Source organism: Miscanthus floridulus, chromosome 1 (genome assembly GCF_019320115.1).
Source record: "Miscanthus floridulus cultivar M001 chromosome 1, ASM1932011v1, whole genome shotgun sequence".
NCBI classification, from domain to species: Eukaryota; Viridiplantae; Streptophyta; class Magnoliopsida; order Poales; family Poaceae; genus Miscanthus; species Miscanthus floridulus.
In genome coordinates, this window is record NC_089580.1 from 9,824,159 (window position 1) to 9,849,276 (window position 25,118).

At 50.2% G+C, this 25,118-nt stretch overlaps 4 protein-coding genes across 5 annotated transcripts; 1 reads left to right on the forward strand and 3 right to left on the reverse strand.

Annotated features, from left to right (window-relative positions):
- Positions 1-237: 237 nt before the first annotated feature.
- Positions 238-2,472, reverse strand: LOC136472637 (costars family protein). The gene is made up of 2 exons (XM_066470347.1): positions 2,290-2,472; positions 238-668 (listed from the first exon to the last, which is right to left on the reverse strand). The coding sequence occupies exons 1-2, from the start codon at positions 2,368-2,370 to the stop codon at positions 486-488; spliced, it is 264 nt and encodes an 87-aa protein (XP_066326444.1). The 5' UTR covers positions 2,371-2,472; the 3' UTR covers positions 238-485.
- Positions 2,473-6,934: 4,462 nt separating this feature from the next.
- LOC136451928 (uncharacterized) lies at positions 6,935-7,690 on the reverse strand. Its single transcript, XM_066452607.1, has one exon. It carries the CDS (start codon positions 7,688-7,690, stop codon positions 6,935-6,937), a length of 756 nt encoding a protein of 251 aa, XP_066308704.1.
- Positions 7,691-7,953: 263 nt separating this feature from the next.
- LOC136472645 (uncharacterized) lies at positions 7,954-13,007 on the forward strand. Of its 2 annotated transcripts, XM_066470361.1 has the most exons (13): positions 7,954-8,290; positions 8,402-8,500; positions 8,614-8,715; positions 9,131-9,274; positions 10,046-10,140; positions 10,228-10,357; positions 10,434-10,538; positions 10,670-10,776; positions 10,850-10,901; positions 11,402-11,491; positions 11,580-11,664; positions 11,754-11,818; positions 12,722-13,007. In XM_066470361.1, exons 1-13 carry the CDS (start codon positions 8,015-8,017, stop codon positions 12,809-12,811), a joined length of 1,440 nt encoding a protein of 479 aa, XP_066326458.1. In that variant the 5' UTR covers positions 7,954-8,014; the 3' UTR covers positions 12,812-13,007. The 2 variants fall into 2 exon arrangements, with proteins under 2 accessions (XP_066326458.1, XP_066326454.1); XM_066470357.1 differs by having other exon boundaries at positions 10,046-10,357.
- A 2,916-nt stretch (positions 13,008-15,923) lies between these two features.
- LOC136451937 (heat stress transcription factor C-2b-like) lies at positions 15,924-16,271 on the reverse strand. Its single transcript, XM_066452615.1, has one exon. It carries the CDS (start codon positions 16,269-16,271, stop codon positions 15,924-15,926), a length of 348 nt encoding a protein of 115 aa, XP_066308712.1.
- Between the last annotated feature and the right edge of the window lie 8,847 nt (positions 16,272-25,118).

Below are 25,118 nucleotides of genomic sequence, written 5' to 3' on the forward strand. Positions count from 1 at the left end.
CACACCATCTGCTTCCTCACTGTTTGTTTCACCTATTTATATGCACTTGACATTTATAAGACACGATATGATCAAATTAAAATAGGTGCAGCTGGTACTATGTGTCATTGCTAAAGTAGGTGATGTATTGATCAGGGTGACAACAGGTGCTGGTGAGGGAAGTAATCGTCGATAAGGATCCATAGAAAAAAAAATATAAAGGAAAATAGGGAAAGTATAATGGAACTACAAAGAAACTTTTTGGGAAGAAAAATCATCCGGTATGGAGGATTGTCAATAACCCACGGCCCCATACCTCCAACTTGCTGCTTTCATGTCTCATGACATGAATGTGATACCAGCATTGAATTTCTTAAGCACCACAATTTCATACATCACACAATAGCAGTCTTCTGGGAATACCAAATGGTTCGTGAGAAATCTAGGCACGGAAAAATACAAGCATATGAACTGTATGGAATTGAGAACTTGGTGTGTTGTGCGCTTTAAGCGGCAGCAACAGCGGGAGGAGGCAACAGGGTTATCTCCACATTGTCATGAACACCTTGCAGAAGCAGCTCGCCGTCATAGGTCAAAACCTTCCTCTTCTTGGCGGCCCTCAAGGTGCCAACTAGTGCTTCAAAAATATTTGCACACCGATCATCGTTGAAGAGGACACCAAACTTGACCTGCGAACCGATAGTTCAGTAACACGGTATTGATATCCTCTGTACACATTCACAAGGTATAGTACAGAAACAATAAAATTCCACATGTATAATTTTATTTACACTGTAACATCATAATGCTATATCTTTAATGGTTATAATACTTACAATATCACTTATAGACTCTTCAAAAAACCAGTGTTGTTTATAGGATACAGGCGTACAGCTAAGAATGGTGGAACTCTTTTAGCAAAGCAAGGTCTGCACTAAGCAAGTCATAGCAGGTTAGCAGCCCCCACCTGCAAGTAGTGTTATGATTTAAGAATTTCAGAAGCTCACAGTACAGGGATGATTCCAGGGAGTACAGCTATGTACTATACCAGATAATTTATGTATCATTCATCCTTTTCACTGTTGACGTTTGGCTAGAATCAGGGGCTAAAGATCAAATGTCAAAATATGTTAAAGAGTAATAATGGGGCAATCGACGAATAAATGAGTCAAGATTAGGATTTGCAAGGTTCAAATTAGTCGTACCAAACATGAAAAGAACAAGCCAAATATTAAATAGTAAAAATAAAATTTTGAGTTCATTTAAGAGGAATCGAATGAGAATCATAGTGACAAGCCCTTTTAAGCTATCATATGCACTTTAGAGACTCATATGATTAAGACACACAGCATGGAAACAAATGACTAGGAAAAATAATACAGAAGATAAATAGAAGGTAACACACGATTACACATAAGGGATATTCATTCCATGTCACTTTATTAAGCAATCAAAAATAGATAAGTAACCAAAATAACCTAGATGGGAGAACTCTACTGAATTTGGAGAGTATTCTCCAATAAACAGGGTCCATAGTGGTCCATGAAACAAATATCTGCGATATGAAAGAACTCTGTGTCGTTGATTTGTTAACACTCTTCTTTTCACAATGACATTGAACACCTTCATTATGAATATGACATATATGGACACAGGCTAACATTTAACTAGGGCAAGTAGGACACTGTAAATAGAGTTTCCATTTATTCAGGCTTAAAATTTTCGCATTCAGTCTGTTCCATAGAATAGGGGATAATATATGAATTCATAAGCTTATGGTGATCATCTCACCACAAGCCACACAAAAAGGTACCAACAATGCAAACGACTGAAAGGATCATCTTTCAGTTGCAATATCATTAGTTTGGTGCCAATGCTCACAAGGTCCACTAGATGACTAAGTAACTGCGAGAGGCGCACGGATTTGGGGATCTGCGCTGCACATATCGTTTCGAGCATCCACCGGACTGTCAGGATAAATGTCTTCACATTTGAGCAAGACCCTGCTAAATATACCCATCAGCGGGCAGCGGCGCCACAAGATAAGATGATCTCTCAGAGCCCACCAAGTCGGCAACGGCCTCTCCATGGGTCGACTCGATCGCCCATCGCAGCTTCACGCTGGATGACTGGTCCGTGCAGATCATACTGCACATTGCCCTAAGCATCGAGAGAAGGGGAGGAATCCTGCAGCGAGCGGGCCATCCTGAAGATGGCAGCACAGCACAGGAAAAAGGAAATGCGGCGCGGGTGGCTCAGATCTGTGGCGGCTCCGGAACGGAGGGGAGAGTCAGACAGGGGAGGGGGTACCTTGTAGGAGCCATCGGGCTGCTGCTGGCCGAGCCTCTGGATCTCCTCCTTGAGCCTCCCGACCTCCTCCTCCACGTTCATGGCGTCTCGGACTGCCGATCAGTCTCGATCCCCGGCCTGCGGGACTGTCCGTGCGCGCGAGTGAGTTCTTGGATCTTGTCGTTGTCGCGGCAGCTGGTGTGGCAGGATATTTCAGATGCAGAGGAGAGCCTGTGCTGCGTGAGTGTCGCCAACCGTCACACGTGGACCGTTTGATCTGGAAGTGGACAGGTGAGATGGAAGCTGACTGGTCGATAGCCTCCTTCTGAGTTGCTTGCGGATCAGCCGGTGAGTTTCACGATTCAGGAATAATTCAGTGAGATACATACGTAAGCAACAGACACTAAAGCCTGGTTCGGCTGGCCTTAAATGTGCACTGTAGCAGCTGGAAACACTGTAGCATCTGAAATTCCGTGAGAGGAAAATACTGCTCCAGCTGGGAACTGTAGAGGGCCAGCCAGCCATTTAAGGCCAGCCGAACACGCAATAAATAAAGATCAAAAGATTCCAGATTCGATGACATGTGTTTCTGCTGATATACTCCCTCAATTTCAAATTACAAGATACTTTGGTTTTTTAAAAGATCCATATGGCTTTGTTCTAAGCAAGGGCGGAGCCCGCTGAGTGAGAATTGTCTGAGTGTGCTTTCTCACTACTCGTGGTGAAGTACTCTTTTAATTATTCGCTCTATTATTGCTTCATTGGAATTAAGTCACATGTCGATACCCGAGCGAGCCGAACTCAAGAGATTCATTGTTTTTTACACTAATGGAAGCCATGAATTCTGGGCAAATTATCAATGTTACATTCTATTTAAAAAATGATTTCTAATAAGAAATTCTTATGGTAAAGAATAGGCTCGCCTATAAATAGAAGCTTCGGCGCACTCTCTATTTTGGGGGACAAGAAAGAAACAGTCAAATTACCATGGATATCGTTGCAAGCCTTCCAATCATTCCTCAAGAAATTCCAAATATAGAAAATGAGAAACTCGAACTAGAGCAAAGCCTGGATCTCATCCCCGCCAATGTTTCTCTCTTTCATCGATCCAGTAGTTTGGATACAAAATCCAATAGTCTGGATAGAAAATTGTATACTTGATGCTTGGAACATATGTAGCTTATGCTTAGATATACGCTATGTTTAAATATATAGTAAAAGCAATGTTTCTAGAAAAAGTCAAAATGTCTTATAAATTGGAATGGAGAGAGTAGCTATTTTTGTTAGTGATAGAAAACATATTCGATGACAATGACACATTTGTTTTTTTTTTGTTAATCTCGTACTGGTCCAATCCTCCATAGACATGTATAGGAGCAGCAGTGTGTATATACATTGTATGTAGTGCACTTTCAAGAAAATAAAAAGATATGAGTTCATCTATCCTTACATGTTGCAAGGGTACTCTTTGCTAAAAAGGCCTTGTCAAAATCTAACCATAGCGTGGGAATATTTTGTGAGTAGGAGGTAATAATTTCTTACAAAATACAGCATGGTTTTGTAGGAAAAAGACTGTTATATTTAAGGATTGCTTTGGTAAACTTTTACTATGATCTTCTTCTTTAATACAGCTTGTAAGTCTCCAACGTGTTGGATATGGGCACATATGGTTACAAAGTTTTGTCTAGTCTTGAAATTTGACAAGTACAAGTATGACGATCTCACATTTTACCATCTTATACACTAAGCAGGAGAAGTATATGCCTGCTCTATTGCTAGGTTCCATGAAATTATATTCCCTCTGTTTCTAAGAAGTTTTGAGTATCAATAATATTTGATGCACAACTTTGGCATTTATCTTTTACATTAACAACAAAGTTTTTTTTGTGTTTGTGCTCCTACTTTCAAGGCGATTGATGACTTTGTCCTCGTTTTTCAACTTTTATGATTCTCTCCCTACCTTTTCAAACTTCGAGATTGCCCATATTCTGCCAATGGCACTTAAACAGTGTCAAAGGAGCTATAAGAAGACAACATTGCCCTTGCACATTTGCCGTAGCTTTTGTTAGGGCTTTGTCCACATGTTTTGAATATAACTGAATTTTGATGGTGGACATAATTTTGAAATTTATTGCAATTTGAGGAGGGGGGGTGTTGAATGTAAATTAAAATTTGTGGACACAAAAACCTTTAAAAAAGTAAGGGTCTTGATAAGTAGTACATGTCTCAATGATGGAGCAAAAGCAGCAACAAATCCTGTCGAGATCCACAACAATCCAAAGAACACTGGGTCACCAGAGAGAGTGGCACATATGTGGTGTTTGCATCGGAAAGGAGGGCGAGCTTCAGTTTAAAAAAGTGAAGTAAACTCGTAAAGTTATCAAAATAAAGGTAAATCACATTAATTACTTTTGTTTTTAAAAAGTGGAAGTAAAATCATAAAACTAAAATGGTAAGAGTAAAATTACAATTAGAGTTTACAATGAGAGTTAGAAGAGCCCTACGGCCAGATAGTAAATATTTTTGATAACATACCCAGAGCACGAGGGAACTGATAAGCCATGCTGAAAAATTATCGTTGGCTAATTTGTTGTGAAAGAAAAATATTGTTTATTCGCTGAAAAAGTACGGCTCATAAGACAAGCGATCAGGGTGCTTTGCTGCGTCTTGCACACCCAACAACCCATATTCATCAATAAAGAAAATAGAGCTCTCTGTAGGCGAAGAAAAATATTCATAGAAGAATGAAAGGTCATTTTGAGGGAAAAACAGCGTGGCTAGTCCGGGCGCTAGCCCCGTCCGGACGTCCGTGGCCCGCCTGCTGCGCAAGCTGCTGCGCTGTCCGCACCTGTTACGCTTCCCGCTCGCCCCGCATCGGCTGCTGTGCCTACCCAACGATCATGCGCTCATCGTGTAGGGTTTCCCCGTCGAGCTCGAACTGCCACGGCGAGATGGAGGGGAGGAAAGGGAAAGGAAGGGAGGGGAGGTAGAGGAAAGTAAAGGCTGAGGCGTGCCGCGCGAGGAAAGCTTGAGGTAGGAGCCGAAGTCGTCGTAGTCCGCCAGCCACCGGCGGCGCTACAACATGTGCAAGATCAGATCTACTTTTAAAATATCCAGATGAAATATTTACAACATAAGTCTGAAACAGATGAAACACTTGAAACATATACTTGAAACATGTAGGTGTAGCCATTGCAACATATGCAACACCAAGATCTACTTTTGAAACATCTAAATGAACATTTGCATCATACGTCACATGAAACACAGACTTGCAACATACTTATTTTGCCATTACAACATATGTAACATACCAGATATACTGTTGCAACATCCAGATAAAACACTTAAAAACAAAACAAAAAAAGTCTGAAGCCTAAAACAATTGAAACACAACGATCACCAGCGAGGCTACGGCCTACCTAGGGTGGGGTGGAGGCCGCGGGGGGCGCTTGAGCGGCAGCAACGAGCCCCAGCCGAACAGGAGGCCGAGGCAAGCCGCCGCCCAGAGGAGCCCCGCAGGGAGTCTCCCAGGCCAACCCCGACACCGTGGGCTGTTCCAGCACTGTTTGGCCTGTTCGGTTGGCTGGTTCGTATCGTTGCTGGTTTGTGAAGAAGTACTGCTGGCTGTTTTGTATGAGAGAAAAATATTATTCTAATTAAAATTTTACGGCCAAACCCGCTGACAGCACGTACCCATCGGCAGCCGGCCGACCGGACAGCGACGGCATCGGAGACAGATGCGGCGGTGCGTGTGTGGGTGGAGGTGGGGCTAGGGGAGAAGATGGGGCGCGCGGCACGTTGCAAGATGCAGCGCAGCGTGGGAACGGGGAGCCATGCGTCACCGGCGGGCGGGCACGTCGCGTGCAGGTGCGAGCCGTGGGAAAATAACAGCAGCAGTGAGACGGGTGTGTGTGGGCGCGGCGTCCGGATAAGGACGGACGCCCGTGTCGTCAGAGCATTATCGAAAAAAATAAGGACACGGTACGATAGTACGATCCTATCCCCCGGATTCTCCCACTCCCTCAAAATCTGCCACCTCAGCAGCTCAGCTCGTTGCCTCGCGCTCGTTTCCCGTGCTGCCGCGTGCCCGCGTCCGTCCGGCGTCGGCACCCGGCACCCACGAGGCGCCTGGCCATCGGAAGAACCCCCATCACCGAACCACCCCAGTCCCCACTCCATCCGGCACTATCTATCATCCACCGTACCCAACGAACTGACGCGGACCGCCGAACAACGGCCGTGTCAACTTGATAGCAATCGGCAACGGCAAGCAACCATCTGGGCCCGTGTCGTCAGAGCAAACGGGTCTCCCGTGCTGCTCCACGCCGCTGCCCGCGGTCGCGACCGACCGTTCTCATGTCATTAAAAAAAAGTACGTAATTATACATAAGTTATTAAAAAAAATTAACCGTACACGAGTATCATTGTTCTGAACTTATTTGCCCTCTAAGCCATTCCGTCGAGGTTCTATTCGTTTTTCACCGTTACATATAGGCCCGATCAGTTAAAACGTCCTTAATATCCCTCTCATCCATATCCTCTCTCTCAATCAAACCGAGGCGGTCACCGAGCTCCGCAGCCGGAGGTGGTCGGACCGGCACCTCCGCTCCCGTGCGTGGCCAGGGGCGAGACTGACGATGGCCGAGCTCCGACGAGCACCCGTCTACGCCCGTCGCCGGACGCGTCCCGCGCCGTCGGCCGCGACACCTCCAGCGCCACCCTGGCCTTGCGCGCTCCGCCCCGCGAGTTCCGGCTGCCATGGCCGCACGACCGTGTCCTCGTCCACGCCCGGCTTCCCCTCGCGCTTGAGCTCGTGGCCGGCAGAGCCCTCTCGGCGGAGCTCGCGCTTGAGCTCGCGGCCGCCATCCCCTCCGTCAGCGCTCGTGCTCGCGGCCGTGGGCGTGCCCGCCGCGTGCTCTGCGCCCAGGCGAGGTGCAGGCGCGCCTCCCGTGCCCGCAGCAACTGCAGCGCCCGCCATGGGCAGCCGCCGATGCCCCGCGCCGCCATGGCACACCGCAAGAGCGCGCAAGCCCACGGCCCCTCCCCGGCACCTCCTCCGCACGCCGTAGCTCCACGGCGCCCGCGCACGTCTCCACCTCGCTCCCCGCACTGCCTCCCGCCCACCGTCGCCCGACCTGTGCGCGAGCGCGCCGTACTGCGTGGAACCACGCTGCTCCACCCCTCCAAGGCCGCGCCCACCGGGTCGCCCTGCTGCTGACACCCGCATGAAGCACCGACGCCCCCTCCTCTCCCTCCTCACCGCGCTGCTCCAACTCCGTGCTTCGCGCCCCGCTGTGGCCGCTTCCACCGCCGCCACTGCGCGCACGAGCGGGCCATGCCGCCCTGCCAGCGCTTCCTTCGCTTGTCGCCGTGCGCGAGAAGAGAGACAGTTCCGCCACCGCGCGCGCGAGCGCGCCATGCCGCCCTGCCAGCGCGGCCGCTTCCTTCGCCTGCCGTCGTGCGCGCGAGAAGAGAGAGAGTTTGAGAGAGAGATGATAGGGATGAGAGGGGTATTAAGGATGTTTTAACTGATTGGGCCCATATGTAACCGTGAAAAACGAACGGAACACTGACGAAATGGCTTGGAGAGCAAAGAAGTTCAGAACGATGACACTCGTGTATGGTCAATTTTTTTAATAACTTATGTGTAATTATAAATTTTTTTTAATGGCCTGTAAAAGCCTCTCCTCCCTTCACTCCCCTCGCCGACGGAGCAAGCAGCGATCGGAAGTCGAGCGCCCTCATGTCACGAGAGGTGCAGATGGCGGCGGCGGATGGCGAGGTGAGGCGGGACATGTGGGGGCAGGAGTACCGGACGTCCTCCGCCGACTGCGCGGCGGCGCTCGACGCCTACTACGCCGCCTTCATGTCCTTCGGCCGCGGCCGCGTGGCGGCCGTCCTCCGCGCCGCCGCGGCCGACCCGACCTGCGCCCTCGCCTCCGCGCACGCCGCGAACGCCGTCGCCCCCAGGGACCCCGCGGGGGCCGCCGCCTTCCTCGCCGCCGCCAAGGACAACCTCGTGAGCTAGCATCCTCCTCCCTTTCGATCACCTCCCCCCGCTCCCCCCCTTTCGTTCCCTGAGCCGACCTGACCACCTTAACCTGTGGTGCGTTTGCGCGCCTGCTTCCAGGGGAAAGCGACGGAGTACGAGAGGGCCGTTTTCGGGACTCTCTCCGCGCTGGTGGGCGAGGGGTGGGACGTGGAGGTGGCGATCGAGCGGCACTTCGAGGTTTGACATGCCTTAGTTTGTTGATTTGGGGGACCGGCTATACTAATGCTGCTACTTGCGGAGTCAGTAAACAGATACCAATTGCTAATTTGTAATATGGTCGTCTATGACAGCTTCTCAAGCAATTCCCCAGGGATATCCTGTCTCTCAAGAGAGCACAGCTCATCTGCTTCTATTTGGGAAAGCCAGATTTATCCCTGAAATTCGTTCAACAAGTAAGCCAAACGGGGTTCCTGTGTATTTATGGGCTTAATTTTGTGCTTCACTGAATGAAGTTGAAGTTGGTGCGGCATTTCTTTTTCACTAGATGTCCTTGTGTTGATTCATCTCAAGTAATATCAACAATGGTATCTTTGTATCAAAATAAGATCAAATAATTGCTGAGAGCATTATATGCCCACTGTTCCCTTACTGCATGGTAGTCAGTAGTTAAAGTAATGTTGCATATTTGCATTCCTTTTCATCGTTTCCTGTAAACATTTTTACTGTGCCAAATTGGTGCATTGCAAGAACTTGTGAATGTAGCTATAATCAAATATTTATGAACCCAGCACCCTACCACCCTCTAAAAAAATACTGTTGTGACAGGCTCTTTTGTTCACTAGATTTGTGGTACTCCATGCTTATCAGGTTTTGCCGAAGAATCAAGATCAAAATTTCATATATGGCATGCTTGCCTTCCCTTTGCTAGAGCTTGGACGGATGGATGAAGCTGAGAGAGCTGCTCGAAAAGGCTTGGCTATAAACAAGAATGACTTCTGGTCACAGCATAATGTATGTTCATGATGTGGTTATAGTTAGTTTCAGTAGTTAAAAGCATCCCATACAGGATCTGTTCAATAGAAATAGAAATAAAGGAATAGCTATCAAAGGGTTCCTATCCAGGATCTAACTGTTACAATTTGTGTTTAGCTGGATCTATTGAAGATATATCAGAAACTTTAAACTTTTGATGTTTTTTGTGTAAAGCTAAGTTGATCATACTTCTTTTTGAAAAATAAAATTCAGCCTACATACTACATAGCATCTATAACCATGATCATACTGGCATGACCCAGCAAAGCAAGGAATTTCAGATCTTTAGTTAAATGTTCTGTTATGTGTTTCCACATCTAACTGACTGTCAAGCAGCAACTAGCATGTAGTACCTAGTCATCATTAACCTGGCTCTAGGAAACTGAACTAGTTAACTGTTGAATTATGTACCTGTGTGGGGAATCCTTGGTTCACCGATTTTGGTCCAACATCTCCCCACATCTTCATTTTGGTTTGTTCATTGCTTTAGAAGAAAACAGTTCTATTTCTGAGTACAAAGAAAGTCATAATTGTGTCGTCATTTGAGATAACTGTTACAATTCCTGTATTGGGTGGGAGAGTTTAGATTACTGAATCTTCTCATGCTGGCACTCTGTAACTTCTTGATAAGTTTGGAACAAATATATTAGCCGTAAGAGTTTTCACTTAGTTGATGTAATAACAAAAAAAATCATTTTCTTCTTCTAGCTGTGTGCATAATCCAATAACAAAATGTTTGTTTTCTTGTAGCTGTGCCATGTTTTTCAGCAGGAATGTCGCTTCAGAGAAGCTACCGAATTCATGGAATCATGTTCTCCATCATGGGAGGCATGCACATCATTTCTGTATGTAGTTCTCCATGCAGTGTGCATTCTACCGATGCAAGTCAACAGCTATGAGCTTAGTTTTTTAGATTTCTTTGTCTCTCACAGGTTAACCCACAACTGGTGGCATGTCGCTGTTTGTTACTTAGAAGCTGAATCCCCTTTGTGTAAAGTTCTGGAGATATATGATCACAGCATCATGAAGGAACTTGAGAAAAGTGATTGTGAGGCAGCTGAGGTATTATATTTATCGGTGGTTATTTTACTTTAGACATAGATTGCTTGGGATACTGAATAATTTCTCATGCATTCAGGTGTATTTGAATGCTCTAGGGTTGCTGCTCCGATTATACATACGCGGTCATATAGATTCAGCTAAAGAGAGGTTAACGACATTGCTAGATGCACTAAAGAATGAGGTACTGACTCCCAGGAACATCTTTGAGTACGTCTGATGCATACATAACTAAGCTGCCTATTGGGGATTTTACATATACAAATTAAAGCTAGATGAGACATTCTTTTGACTGTCAATTTGAACTTTTTTCAGTCTATATGGCATGCGGAATGGCTCCTTGACTTGCTTATATTGTGGGCACTAGCAAGTATGAGTGAACTAAAAAGTGCAGATAATATGTTGGAATCATTGAAGTCAAGGTCAGATATGTTTTGTAGGAACACAAGAAGGTTTATTAATAGTTACTAAATCAGAAAAGCAATCTGATTGCAGGGTCCGTTCAATGGACAGGAATCGGCAGCAAGTGATGCAGAAGGCAATCAAGGTATGCAACTTTTTTTGAAGCTCTCGTCACTTGCAATATGCGTTACTCTTGTAAGAGTAAGCATTAACAGTACAAAGCAATCTCTACGACAATGAAGCTTTTAAGTCCCAAGCAAGTTGCACTTGTAATTTATTTTCAGCAATGATTAATACAAAAAAATAGGTGGGGGAATTCCCCCACTGAGCCTTCAAAAAAAAGTTGGGGTAGGCTCAAGATGAAACCCAACAAGAGCCACAAAAAAAAGAACAAAAAAGGAGCAAAAAGAAGAGCCATATAATGATGTAGTATTTCTGAATAAATTTTTTGGAGGTCCAATTCGGGCAGCTAAACATCGCTGCACACAATGCATACTCTTTGTGGCAATATATCGTAGCTTGTTATTATTGTAGTTTTCTTTACTAATTTTATTTACTTGTTTGTCTGTTGTTACATTACTACATCACAAATCTTCTCTTGGAAGATTGATAATGCTGCTTTTAATTGTTCTTTCTTTCATGTAGCTGGCGGAGGCTGCTTATGAATATGGGAAAGGAGATCACATAAAAGTCTTTGACACTCTGGGTCCAGACTTTGATGCGCTAGATTATAAAGTAGGAACTGGAAGCTTTTTATTACTTTAAGATGAGTAATTATAAAATTTGTTTGTGTTTGCTAAAGATAAACAAATGGTACAATTAGATGATTGGTGCATCAGATGAACAAGTGGATGTCTTCAATGAAGTTTGGTACACTGTTCTAATCAATGCTGGAGAGACTTCCAAAGGTTTGAAGTCTTCGCTACTTGCAAAATTGATTTATTTTTGTTCTATGTCTACCTATGTTAGTAGCTAATGCAGTTTCAACGGTTTACAGCAATTGAGATTCTTGGCAAACAAATTAGGAAACGAGAAGGTGCACCTTTCTTGTGGCGCTTGCTGGTAAGAGTGCTCACACAATCGCACTGCTTTCTTTCTATTTTAGGTTTTACTCTGGAGTTTGTTAGGCAGGATTGTTAAGGATATACACATTGTGATCCTGACAACCAAAGGTGGTCATGGTGTTAAGCAAGAATTAGACCATGTTCAAGCTTAACATACACATGAACAATACCCTACCCATGCCTTTATTCTGGTTCTCAGCTCTTACCCATTCCATATCAGTACATCACTAGTTCACTACCATTCTGAGAAGTGTACTGATCCTTTGACTATTTATAGCCTTGTTTCTCCTTACAGTTTGTGTTGCCAGACAACTTAGGCCCCGTTTGGCACGGCTTCTGCCGGCTCCAGCTTATCTGGCACCAACACTGTAGCAACACTGTAGCACGAAGCCGGTTTTCTCTCTTCGATTTCCTGTGTCACTGTAGCACGCGTGGACAAGCAAAAACGGCTTCTCCGGCTTCGATGAACAGTACATATGGCAGCGAGAGGGGGAGGGAGGAGAGAGAAAACCGGCTTCGTGCTACAGTGTTGCTACGTGTTGATGTCAAATAAGCCGGAGCCGGCAGAAGCCGTGCCAAACGGGGCCTTAATAACATTATGATATTATTCAGCCCATAAATGGGTATTTTGGGTTCATTTTTGTGTTTGGATGTTCAGTATCAGATGGTCATATAGTAGTATCATTATCATATATGAATTTACACTAAGATCAGAATTGTTCGAAAGTGTGAATACACACTGTGATCCTGACAAACCAAAGCGGCCTTGACATTTTATTCAGCTAAACCAATCAGTTTATGTGTAATTTTCACATCGTTAGATACAAGAAACTCATGAGATCCACATACTTTCAACGCTATAAAGCTATTAACTTTTTTGTTTTTGTCTCATTTTTACCAGGAGAAAGCATACTCATTGGATGGCAGAAGCGCAGCTGCTTCTGTAGCATCTAAAAAGGCAAATGCTCTACAATCCGCTTATTTCCATTAGCTGATATCTTGCTGAATAATGAATAGCCTTGTTTCTGGAAGGTCCTGTAACCTTTTTTTTACCGGTGGAAGTTGCCAGTATGCATCATAGGAAGTCTACAGTCAGTATATATACCGCACAAATCAACAGTTTCAAAATACTGGAGCGTGTGCACTGTATCAATATGTGCATACATGGAAGTTTTATGTTCAGTAAAGTTATGGGTATAGATATGGTTTTGGATTCTTCTGCATGTGTAAAATTTTCGCAGGACCATGCACGCCACACGCTGCATGAAGTGGTTCGCTCTGGAAAAAGTCGCAGACACTACCGATTACTGAATGATCCGTCGGAAGTTACCGATTACTGAATGATCCGTCGGCAGTAACGAACTCTCCATGGATCATATGGTGCACACCCGTACGTACCTTGGCCAACTTGTCATGAAGTCAAGTTGAGCCGCACCGACGATCCGCCGAGGCACCACGAGGTCTCCACTGGGTCGTACGGTGGTACAAAGTGGAATGGCCACTTTGCAGAAGTCAAGGCTAGACCTCACTGAATGATCCACCGCCCGTCCCGTCGGGGTGGTGACACTCGGCATCGTGGCAAAGTTAAATCTCTACGAATGTGCATAAGGCAGCTGGATGACCCGTCTGGCTGGTACCAATCATCTGGTGCATATTTTGAGCTCATTTCAAGTCAATATCGTCCAATTCAACGTCTCTGAGATTTGTGACTTAAAACCTATCCGATTGGGTCACTTTGGCTCTGACTTGGTGAGAGTGTAGCACTTGCACACCAAATGCTCTCCACTTGGACTTCCATCAAGCTCCTTAGCCATCTAGCCTGGAACATCCCAAAGCATCTTCGAATCAGTCATCTTTGGCTTCGTTCCTTCCCCTTTGCTCCTTCCACGGTGGTCTTTTGGGCCCTCTTCGTCATGGTGTCCATGAAACAATCTTAGAAAAAGGTTGTCACGAAGAGGGGGTAGCGCGCCACTAGGCTAACCCCCAACATTTCACTTTGTTGCTTACATAGCCAATTTCCAAACTTGTGCAGTGTTGTTTGTCCATATTTGGTTGATGCAAAGAATTTATGAAAGCATGCATAATTGTCAAAAAAGCACAATGCTATGTATCTAGAAGAGGCAAAACGCTTTATCAAACAGTGAGCCTACAGTTATACCAATTGGAATGTGGTCCTAGCTTATAGAAAACTTCTCTTCCAGCTTAATGGGTCCTCAAATAGCTAGGAGTAACCGATTGCCCGTATCTAGGGACCGAGGTAGTAGGGCTTGTTTGTTGGATGCCTACTTGACTTGTATGATAAAAAGTGTTACCTGGATGTTACCTGGGAAATTGATGAGTTTTGCCTGGTGAGGCAAGACTACAGAAAGTCTGTTTGGTTCGAAGCCTGTGTCTGGTAATGTTATCTAGAGATTTTTTTTAATTGTATGTACATGAATAATGAACACTATTATTGTGTGTTTTCCAGAATAAATGACTTAGATTATTTTTATTTATTAAAAAATTAATTCGAAATTAATATTTCTAATGGCAGATCTCTGTATTATTTTATTAGAGAGGACAAAAAGAGAAGTATACTTCTGTTCATGTGATAAATTTCACGCGGAAGAAGATAAAGGCTTCCACTTGATTCGTTAAAGATAAGTACTATTTTGTTTCAATTAATATTGTGGTTAATTGTATAAATATATTACTACATATAAAGCATGATGATTAAAGTGAACGTGATACCATGCAACTTCTCTCCGCAGCCAGCAGCCATTTTGGGTCGCCTGGGCTAGCGCGTGCTGCCTGCTGGCCGGTCCAGTCTGAAGACCACTATTTTTCAGCGTTTCTTTCTCACAATATTTTAATATAAACATCTGCGTAAATCAAATTTTAGCATAAGCGAACATCCGAGCAAACGCTGCACAGGCAACTTCCAGGCTCTCTCCAGACCAGGAAACGAATATCCAGGCTCTCATCTAAACACCCCCTGAATGCCTGGGAATCTGCCTCAGCCGGTGGATCAGGTTCTGCACAAATCTCAAAGCCGAATCAACATCTAACGGTACAAAACATCACTTCCCCCGAAGTCGCCTGTGGAAAATCTGCTCTCGTCCGACCAGCCTCAGCTCAGCCCCATCTAATCTCTACACCTAATATATTCCTACTGCTATCGTCTGTCTCCCCGCCCTCAGAGCATCTCCAAGAGTATACTAAATTTTCCAAGAAGTCCATCTCCAATAGTACTCAATATTCCACTCTAAAAAATTAAAATTTGGTCCTACTTATGTTTTTTCCACGGCACTTTTTTTTACCGTGAAAGTCTTCGACGCCGCCGCCGCTCCTCCTTCCTTCGTCGTGACCTAGCCCTGCAGTTCCAGCCGGCCGTGGCCACCTCCCAGCAGGTCGGCACCATCTCCCAGCCACAGGTCGCCGGCAGCACCTCCCAGCAGGGCGGCAACACATCCCGACCTTCAGCCACATGCCGCCAGCCACCAGTCAGGCCGGCCAACAATCTGAAAGTAATGTTTAGAACATCATAACCATTACAACCAGGAAACAATACCATGCGAACAGTACCATGCAAGCAGTAGTAAGCAGCACGTACACAGCCGGCCACGGACGCCAGCAGTCCAGGGCAATCCCGGAGGCGGCAAGAAGCACACAGCCGGCCACGGCAAACCTAGCGACGGCCAAGGGAAACCTAGCGACGGCCAAGGCAGTCCATGGTGGCGGCGTGATGAAGCAGCACGCCATCGACGACCGCGTCGCCTCCATGTGGCGCCGCGTGCAGGAGACGGAACGCAGGCCCAAGCAAATGCTCGGATGATCCCGACGCGGTAGTCACTCCCGCCCATAAAATCAGATCAGATCCACCAAAAGCATCAAATAGACATCCATGGAGCATGGACAGAACATAACATCATTATCATCCATCATGGGCTGACTGTAGGCCCCTGCCATGCTTCCATATGACGGCTGCCGCCGGTCTTGCCTCTTGGGCGTTCCAAGCGGCGGCCACGCATGCCGCAATGGCATTGGCAAGCAAGAAGTCGGCAGAAACAGCAGCACAAGCGGGCCAAGCTGCTGACTGACACTGGGCGGCGCATTGTCGTCACTCAGTACCCGCCGCCAAACGCAAACGAGCACCCGCCACCGGCAGATCCCACGGCAGCATCCACGACAACATCGCCGAACACGCCGCCGCTGCTGTAGAACCCGGCGAAGTCGACAGCCTCGGGGCCGAGCGCCACCATGTTGTCACCGTCGAGCAGCAGCCTGGCCCGCTTCTCGCCGCCCTCCGCGGCGGAGGGCGGCTCGGCAGCATCGCCGGAGGTGAGCCCGTTGTCCGGTGTGGCGGCGTCGCCGACGAGGCGGTGCAGCCTGTCGAGGTCGTCGACGACCTTGAGGAGGAAGGTGAGCATCTGCTTGGGCCTGCGCTCCGTCTCCTGCACGCGGCGCCACATGGAGGCGACGCGGTCGTCGAAGGCACGCGAAGATGAAGCCGTGCAGGAAACCTCTTTGCGTGGGACGCCGAGTCCGCGTAAAGTTACGCGTGATGGGAATTTCCCAAGTGCAATTTTAGGAGGATATATTAGAAGTTGTTGGAGAAATTTTTTTTCTCATCTTACTGAAAAAGGATTAGAAGAAGATTTAGGATAAGATGATCTCAGCCTATACGGTAAAAGACGTTTCTAAAAAAAATCCTATACGGCAAAAAAAAAACCCCCCGTATTCAGTTTTGTCTTCAACGTGATTCGACTTCGACACGGGCAGCAGAGAAATCGCGTGTTCTGTGCATCGGCTAGGAGCGGTGCGCATATGGGAAATCTTCTTTATTTACATGCGTTTTTTGCGTCGCATAAATGGATCTAAATGCTACATGCAAATGATGGGACGCAACGTGTGGGATGCCGGCAACAGCGACTAAAAAAAGAATCGAATCTCACATGCATGGGCTCCCAGCAGAGAAGCATCTCTGCCTTGTTCTTTTCCTTGAGGCTCGGCCGCTCGGGTAAAACCATTGTTTTGCAGTTGGATGGGCGACTGCACCTGCACGTCTAAAGTACAGCTGACTGGACTCGACGTTGAGAGATGCCGGAACCACAGCAGGCTAATGAGTGAGCAGAAGACTGAGGTGGTGTTTAGATCATGGCGTAAAGTATTGGGTATCACAGAGGTTATATGGGTTATCGTATAGAGCGTTTGGATATTAATAAAAAAATAAATTACAGAATTCATCAGTAAACCACTAGACGAATTTATTAAGCCTAATTAATCTATAATTAACATATGTATTACTGTAGCACTTTATTATCAAATTATGAACTAATTAGGCTTAAAAGATTCGTCTCGTAAAGTAGTCGCAATTTGTACGATTAGTTATTTTTAGTCTATATTTAATACTCTATCTATGTGTCCAAATATTTAATGTTATAGGGCGTAAAGTTTTGGCGGACAACTAAAAAGGGCTGAATATCTTTTAATGATGCAAGGCACAGATTGGATGCGGCGCCGGCTGGCGTGAATCTCATCAGCCTGTTCACTTGCTCGTATACGATCGTGGATTATAAGTTGAAATAGTATTTTTCTCTCACACGAAACCACCAACAGTAAATAATCCACGATCGTTTACGACGAAACAAACATGTTGCATGTATGTTGCAGATACGACAAGGACGAGGCATGTGCAAGGCAGTGGGGTGGTTGAGAGCAAAAAAAAAAGGACGTAGGCCTTGATTAGATCACATCCAAATTCCAAAGTTTTTTCACTCTCTCCATCACATCAATTTTTAGCCGCTTGCATGGAGCATTAAATGTAGGTAAAAAAAATAACTAATTGCACAGTTTAGTTGGAAATCACGAGATGAATCTTTTGAGCTTAGTTGGTCCACGATTGGACAATATTTACCAAATAAGACGAAAATGCTACTATTCATCGGTTTAAAATTTTTTGCAATCTAAACATGGCCGTAGATTCTCTGCCGATGGCGCACCAGGAGTACAAATGGACAGACTGCGATGGTTGGTGCAACGAATTCTAAATCTTTCATCTCTTACGACTAAAAAGACTGAAGAATGGACATCTTTTTCTACGACAATCAATTTTGGCTCTTCGTCCACGATCCCCCACCCCTCGCGCCTACGCCCCTCTGCTTGCAAAAAGGAAGGAAGAAACCTCGCTCGTCACAAGCCGGCAATCCCGTAGACTCACCACTCGCGCCCCCCCCCCCGGGAACGTCGCAGCGCGCCTCCGCCGCTTGGGACCGCCCTGCGCACCGGCCGTGCACTGTAACACCTTAGGTGTTAGTACAGGCTAAGCAGTGAGATTAGACTTGTCGGGTACCATAAAAAGGGGGCCCCTAAGCGAGAACCGAAAAAATCGCTTAGACCTTGTAAGTATCGAAGCCAAGAGACAACCACCGGCGAACCCCCACCTTATCCGAGGCCCGGCTGGATCACCCGGCCCACCTCGGACAGTATCTCGACTCACCCGAAGCGGGCTCGGCCCAAAATGAAACCGTGAGGCCTCGGACGAGGTACCGATTCTCCGACTCGCTCGAGGCCCCGCCCGTAAGGCCTCGGACGAGGTACCAATTCTCTGCCTCGCCCGAGGCCCCGCACGTAAGGCCTCGGACGAGGTACCGATTCTCTAACTCGCTCGAGGCCCCGCTCGCAAGGCCTCGGACGAGGTACCGATTCTCCGACTCGCTCGAGGCCCCGCCCGTAAGGCCTCGGACGAGGTACCAATTCTCTGCCTCGCCCGAGGCCCCACACGTAAGGCCTCGGACGAGGTACCAATTCTCCGACTCGCTCGAGGCCCCGCCCACAAGGCCTCGGATGAGGTACCGATTCTCCGACTCGCTCGAGGCCCCGCACGTAAGGCCTCGGACGAGGTACCGATTCTCCGACTCGCTCGAGGCCCCGCACGTAAGGCCTCGGACGAGGTACCGATTCTTCGCCTCGCCCGAGGCCCCGCCCGTAAGGCCTCGGACGAGGTACCGATTTTCTGACTCACCCGAGGCCCCGCCCGTAAGGCTTCGGACGAGGTACCGATTCTCCGCCTCGCTCGAGGCCGGCTCGACAACAACCCTGTCGCCTCCGCCTTGACTGACTTCTCTGACAGGACGTCACGTCCAACTAACGCGTTCAACCACTCCCACGACATCAGCCGAACGATGGCTCAATATAGCGGAGTAGCCGATGAGACGTGAGTCACATCGACGCCATGCCGTCCGGGACAGGACGGGGCAGGGGTTACCGGCCGCTGTGCTCGGCACTGTGCCCACGACTGACACCCGTGCTGCACTGTGCTGCCTAACCCCTGCTCCGAGGATAGCGCGGCGTGGAGAGTCTTGTCCGGGTCCCTGTAGCCTCGGAATCAACGTACAAAGACCAACTGCTCCCTCCATAGCCTCGGCTATCCGCTTCAGGGTCTCGGTAGCCTCGGGACTCGCGCCCGCTGAGCCCCCACAATGGTTCAGCCTCTGCACCGACTAGGCCTCGGCTCTCTATGTTGTCAACATACAGCGACCGACACATCGTCTGCAGTATGCACCATACCCTGCGCCAAGCCGCATGAACTCCCACGTCGCACAGGATCAGGCGTGACCGGCGCGTCGCTCCAGTGCATCGAGGACAAGGCCGCTCCACCGACCATGCTGCCACAGTGACGAGCTACAGGGCTCGGACATGCCACCTCTGCTCACGAAACGCCATGTAGCAAATCCATGTACCGCCCCCGTGCCTCCCTTCGACTATAAAAGAGAGTGACCGAGGCCGCTTCTAGGGGACGGACACACAAGGAGACTCACAGAGGACTCACACACGGGAAAACAACGCAACGCTCTGTAACACACACTCTTCCTCACTGTAAGAGATCAACATCTCAAGCAACTCACGCCACTACGCAGAGACCTGGGACTAGCTCCCTCTCTCGCCCTGCTTGTAAACCCCTACTACAAGCACCTCGGTGCAAGGAATACAAGATCGCTCTCTCAGACTGGACGTAGGGCACCTATTGCCTGAACCAGTATAAACCTTGTGTCTCTTTGCATCACCATTCGGGATTAGGGGCACGCAGTACATTTTCACTAGTCAGTTGAGGATCCACTGGTCCAAAACACCGATAGTTGGCACGCCAGGTAGGGGCCATACTGCGTGTTAGCTTAGTCATCCCAACAAGTTCCGGATGGCAGACCCCGTGCGACCACTGCGTCTCGGCACGGTGATCTAGTTCGGGAGCCTATAGTTCATGTCTTTAGGATGTGATTACGATATGGTACTCCTCACACCTAGAGCCCCACCGACCGATGACGACATCGTGCACCAGCAGCCTGGGCGCAGGCGGCGCCCAGGCCGCCGCTCTCGTCGCGCTCGCCAGGCATGATGCGGGCGGGACCACCCCGACACCACGCGAGCTTAGGGCGACGCACCGCGCTCCGCCAATATCCCATGCCCGGTTGTTGGTACAGAGTCCCTGGTGGGGGACCTATCTAGCCTAAGCTTGGGCAAGGGAAAGACGCCGGTGGCACACAGCTCTGCCCCGTCATCAAGCTCTGCCCCGCCACCTCCTGAGGAGTCGACTCCGGCGGAGCAGAGCCAGGCGATGACACCATCCCCTACCCCTTTGGGTTGAGCAATGCCGCCGCCTACGCTTCCGCCTATGCTTCCGCTCATGCAGAGCCCCAAGGACGCCACCAACGTTTCGCCCTCGACCTCGTCGCCACAACCGCGACCCATACCCACGCTGACTCCTCGGAGGAGGACGAGGCGTGGGCCAGAGCGGACTTCTCTAGGCTTCGCGACCCTGAAGCCATGCGCCGCTTCATGGCCGCGAGCGACTACTGCTTCGGCTACTCCGACTCCAATGACGAAGGCACTTATGATCCCACTCGTGAGTGCTTCAACGTTGAGTTTGGGATGCCGAGCGTGGGCGATGAGGACGAAGGGGCAGGCAGTCGCTTCTCGCCCCACGAGGGGGCAGGCGACGCCACGCCTCCACGCGTCGAGCCCCCGGTAGCGCGGACAAGACCGACTCCTTCTGCAGCAGCTCTGAGACACTCTCGAGCAAGAGCAGCGGGGGCGCGGTGATGGCGGAGCAGCCCGGTGGAGGACTCGCGACGTCAACCACCGCATCAACAACAACGAAGGGGGCGAGCAACCCCCTATCTTCAATCACGCTAGCCAGAACGTCGCGGCAGCAGCGATGCGACTCCGGACAATGCCCGAGCCCTCTACCTCAGAGGGGCGACGGGTCCGCAGCGAGCTCCGAGACCTCCTCGAGACCGCCGCGGTACAACAAGCCAAAAGTTCTGCCTCTCGACGACGCGGGGGCGCCTCAGAACTACCCGTGGCACCGCCTCGGCAGGATAGAGAGGCCTCGGTTCGTCCCAAGCCTGCTCGGGCACCGAGAGCCAACAAAACCCCCTTAGTGCACGACCGCCTCAGCGACCGACGCGAGGCGCAAGGCGACCACGATGTGGTCAGCAGGCGACGGCGCCACGACAATGATGGGCCTGCTCCCATCGGTCATCTAGAGCCTGAGGAACACTCCGAGCCAAGCCACGGGGTTCACACCGTTCTTCCTGGTCTATGGAGCCGAGGCCATCCTCTCCACTGACTTGGAGTACGGTTCCCCGAGGCTACAGGCCTACAACGAGCAAAGCAACCGCACTGCCCACGAGGATGCCCTCGACCAACTGGAGAAAGCCCGAGACGTTGCGCTGCTACACTCGGCCAAGTACCAGCAAGCCCTACGATGCTATCAAGCCCGGCGCATTCAAAGCCGAGACCTGAAGGTGGGCGACCTGGTGCTGAGACTAAGGCAGAGCAATAAGGGCCGCCACAAGCTGACCCTACCATGGGAAGGGCCGTACATCGTCGCCCAAGTGCTAAAGCCCGGGACCTACAAGCTAGCCAACGAGAAGGGCGAAATCCTCACCAACGTTTGGAACATAGAACAACTACGTCGCTTCTACCCTTAAATTTCCAAGCATTATATACATTGTTTCTTGAAATACAATAAAGAGGTGTTGTTTAGTTGTTCTTATTTTTCGAGAAACCCCCCGAGCCCATCGATGGGGGATCGGCGTTACGATAACGCTATAAGGGAGACTCGGCTCTACCTCTGTAGAGGTGCCCACCGTGGGGCTCGAACAAGACTCGGCTCTGCCTCTGTAGAACCAAGCCTCTGTCGGGGGCTAGAAGAAGGGGACCCCCCTAAGTCCCAGACACCATTTTTAGTCGTTTTTCGAAAAAATTTCTACGCCAAACTCTCTAGCGTACTCTGACAAATCGATTGTAAAAAACCTAAGGACCAAAAGTCTGTCTTAGGGCCAAAAGGCCAACTGAGCCGCGAGACGGCCTACGCCTCTGGGCTACGGCAACTCCCTCACCACCTTTTGCCCGAAGGGCAGCTTAGGCTCCGAGGAAGTTTTTTACAAGAGATATGTTCAAAGACGAGATAGAGGGCAGAGGCTCGGAAATACAATAAAAAACAATTAAAAAGCGTATACACATAAGTACTTCAAAAAAGGCCTCGACGGTCACAAGCGTTATGGTACAATAATGTAAGTCCTAATCTATTTACATGGCCCCTTTGGCCCAGGTCAAAGCTCAGGGTCGCCAGCGTCGGCGGACGGCGTAGGAGGAACCACTTCCTCATCGAACAGCTTGGCCAGCGCCGTGCCAGGGGCCTCAGCCGCCTCCACCAGCTTCATGACCTCCTCCTTGGCCTTCTCGTCATCCTTAGCCATGACGTAACCATCGCTGATGGCCTTGAGGTCGATGCCTATGTAGTGCGAGGAGCCAACGGCCAGAGCACGCTTGACGCCCGTATGCAGCGCCCCTCGGAGCCGCTTGTGGACTCGGCCGCTCAACGCAATCAAGCGGCTCCCGAGGGAGCTACCCGACTCGACCCCTCCGACCTCTAGGGCCTCGCAGGTGGTACGAGCGGCGCTCTACAGCACGTTGTGCTCTCGAATCTTGGCCTTGAGCACTGCCTACACTGTGACGGAGGCCTCGGCTGCCCGGGTGACTTCCTTCTCCAACCCTGCGCCAAGACAGGCGGGATGGGGTCAAGCACGAAAGAAAAACGAGCCGAACAGGGGCGCAAGACTATGAGACTCACCCTCGGCTTTCTCCCTCCAGTTTTGGACCTCAACCCAAGAGGCCTCGGCCGCCCTGGAAGCCTCCCTCTCCAGCTCCGCGTCGCATCGAGGAGTCAGGGGTTGAACGCAAGAAAAACAAATAAAACAAGGGGCGCGGCTCAACGGGACTCACCCTCAACCTTTTCCTTCTAGGCTAAGGCCTCGACCCGGGAGACCTCAGCCACCTTGAGGGCCTCCGCCAGGGCACCTTTCGTTAGCAGGTGCGCGCCCTGCTCCGCCCCCAGCTGCCCGGCGACGGCCTTGGCAGAGGCCTCCACTTGTTCGGCCCAGGACGTGAAGGTGTCTCGCTCGCTGGCCACCCAGGTCAACTCCTCCTCCAGCTCCTTGATTAGCGCCGCCAAAGGGGCGGCCTGCTCCCAAGCCGTGGTCGCCTCGGCCTTCATATCAGCACAACAAAGGCGGAGGTCCTCCACCTCTGCGCTCTATGCCAACAGAAGCTCATTGGCATTGGTGAGCAGGTCCTTCTGCTCCCGGAGCTGGTCCTAGACGTCCCTCTCCCACCAGAGGAACAATGACTTCCTGAGGGACCGGGCCTCGAGCTCCTAGATAGGTAGAATAGACGTCAAGCACTGCGAGAAAACTTGGGAAAAAGACGACACAGCACGAGAAAAGAAAGCGCGTACCTGGGCAACACCGGGCAGGTCGTCAGCCACGACGGACAGCGCTGTCCGCAGCGACTGCTCTGCCAGATGGTAGAATTGCTTGAAGGAGTTCCAGCGCCCCCCTCGCCGCATCCTCGAGGGCGAACAGAGGCTCCCCCTCAGGGTCATCCCGGCTCTGCCACAAGACACGCGTGCTATCCCACCCACGGGGCTCGGGTCGTACCCGGACAAGGGCCGAGCTCCCCTCGCCAGAAGTCAGAGCTGGCTGCTCCGTGGTGCTGGCCGCCTCGGTGTCCGCCACCTCCTTTCCCCAGGAAGTATTGTCGGAGGAGATTGAATGAACCTCCACCTCCTGAGCACTCTCCTGCGACGGCGACGGGTCATGGACCAGGGGCAGTACCCGCCTCCGTCTCCATATCCTGGGCCGCCGGCTTTGCCACGCCCAAGCCTACCTCCACCACCTCGGCCTCGGTGGTCCTAGGAGCCCCGACCTCCGCCACCTTGGCCTCGGTGGTCCTGGGAGCCTCGGCATCTGCCACCTAGGCTTCGGAAGCCCTAGAAGCCTCGGCCTCCGCCACATCGGCCTCGGAGGTCCTAGGGGCCTCGGCCTCGCCCTCGGTGGCCTTAGCAACTGAAGGCGCCTCAGCTTCATCTAACTCATGGGCCTCTGCCTCGCAGGGCGTAGGCGCCTCCTCCCCCGCTTGCTTCGTGGCCGCCTCGGTAGCCTCTCCTTGGGCGACCGACTCCTTCGGGTCGGCCCTGGCTGACGCCGCGCCATGTTGTATGGCGGCCTACACCTCCACCACCCATCGGGCGATGGAGCTGGTGCTCACCTTGAGCGCCTTACGTGGCGCCAGGGCGGGCGCCTCCGCCTGACGCTTTTGACTGAAGACAAAACACTTACTTGGTCAGCATACAACCAAGGAACGAGTGGAGGATACTACAAACTCCACTGACAAAACACTTACCTCGAACGGGGACACAACAGCTTCCATACTGTGTCCCTCATCCTCTGCAATGGCGGTGGCGGCGGCGGTGGCGCGGCCCCCGTGTTCGCCGGTGCCGGCCGCCCCTCGCCGGACTCCGATGCCCCCTCAGCCCTCTGCGGAGGCTGTTGGGTCGCCCCCGCCATCGCCCACTCCACCTCCACCGTCGAGCCCATCGGGCTAATGGCGCGCTTCACCAATGCCCGTGCCTCGGGCGTGTCGGCCTCGGCCCTAGGGTGGGCGATCGCCATCCCTGAGGAGTTCTCCCCTCCTCCTCCTGGAAACGCCGGGCCACTCGCCAATGCCCCGGGCGCAGTCCCCCTGACGTCAGGGAGATGGTCCAGAGGACCCCGCCCCGCCTCGCTCTCGTCGTCATCGCTCGAAGAATCCGTCGACGATGGTGACGGAGATGGCTCCTCTGGGAGACCGTCGTGCCTCTATTGTCGGCGATGCTTCTCCCGCTCGTCGCGCTCGAGGCTCTTCCTCTTGCGCCTTGCCTCCTCGGTGTCCTTCTGCTCCTTGTATGCCTTGGCATGCGCCCTGTTCGCCGCCCA

What these genes read in the sequence shown, in the direction of transcription:
- LOC136451928 (XM_066452607.1), bottom strand. Translation starts at nt 7,690, where the DNA reads ATGGCGCGCTCGCGCGCGCGGTGGCGGAACTGTCTCTCTTCTCGCGCA.
- LOC136472637 (XM_066470347.1), bottom strand. Translation starts at nt 2,370, where the DNA reads ATGAACGTGGAGGAGGAGGTCGGGAGGCTCAAGGAGGAGATCCAGAGG. An exon ending in AGCCCGATGGCTCCTACAAG is followed by an intron (nt 669 to 2,289) that starts GTACCCCCTCCC and finishes ATCGGTTCGCAG; the next exon opens with GTCAAGTTTGGTGTCCTCTT.
- LOC136472645 (XM_066470357.1), top strand. Translation starts at nt 8,015, where the DNA reads ATGTCACGAGAGGTGCAGATGGCGGCGGCGGATGGCGAGGTGAGGCGG. An exon ending in CCCTGAAATTCGTTCAACAA is followed by an intron (nt 8,716 to 9,130) that starts GTAAGCCAAACG and finishes CATGCTTATCAG; the next exon opens with GTTTTGCCGAAGAATCAAGA. An exon ending in GTGATTGTGAGGCAGCTGAG is followed by an intron (nt 10,358 to 10,433) that starts GTATTATATTTA and finishes TCATGCATTCAG; the next exon opens with GTGTATTTGAATGCTCTAGG.
- LOC136451937 (XM_066452615.1), bottom strand. Translation starts at nt 16,271, where the DNA reads ATGTGGCGCCGCGTGCAGGAGACGGAGCGCAGGCCCAAGCAGATGCTC.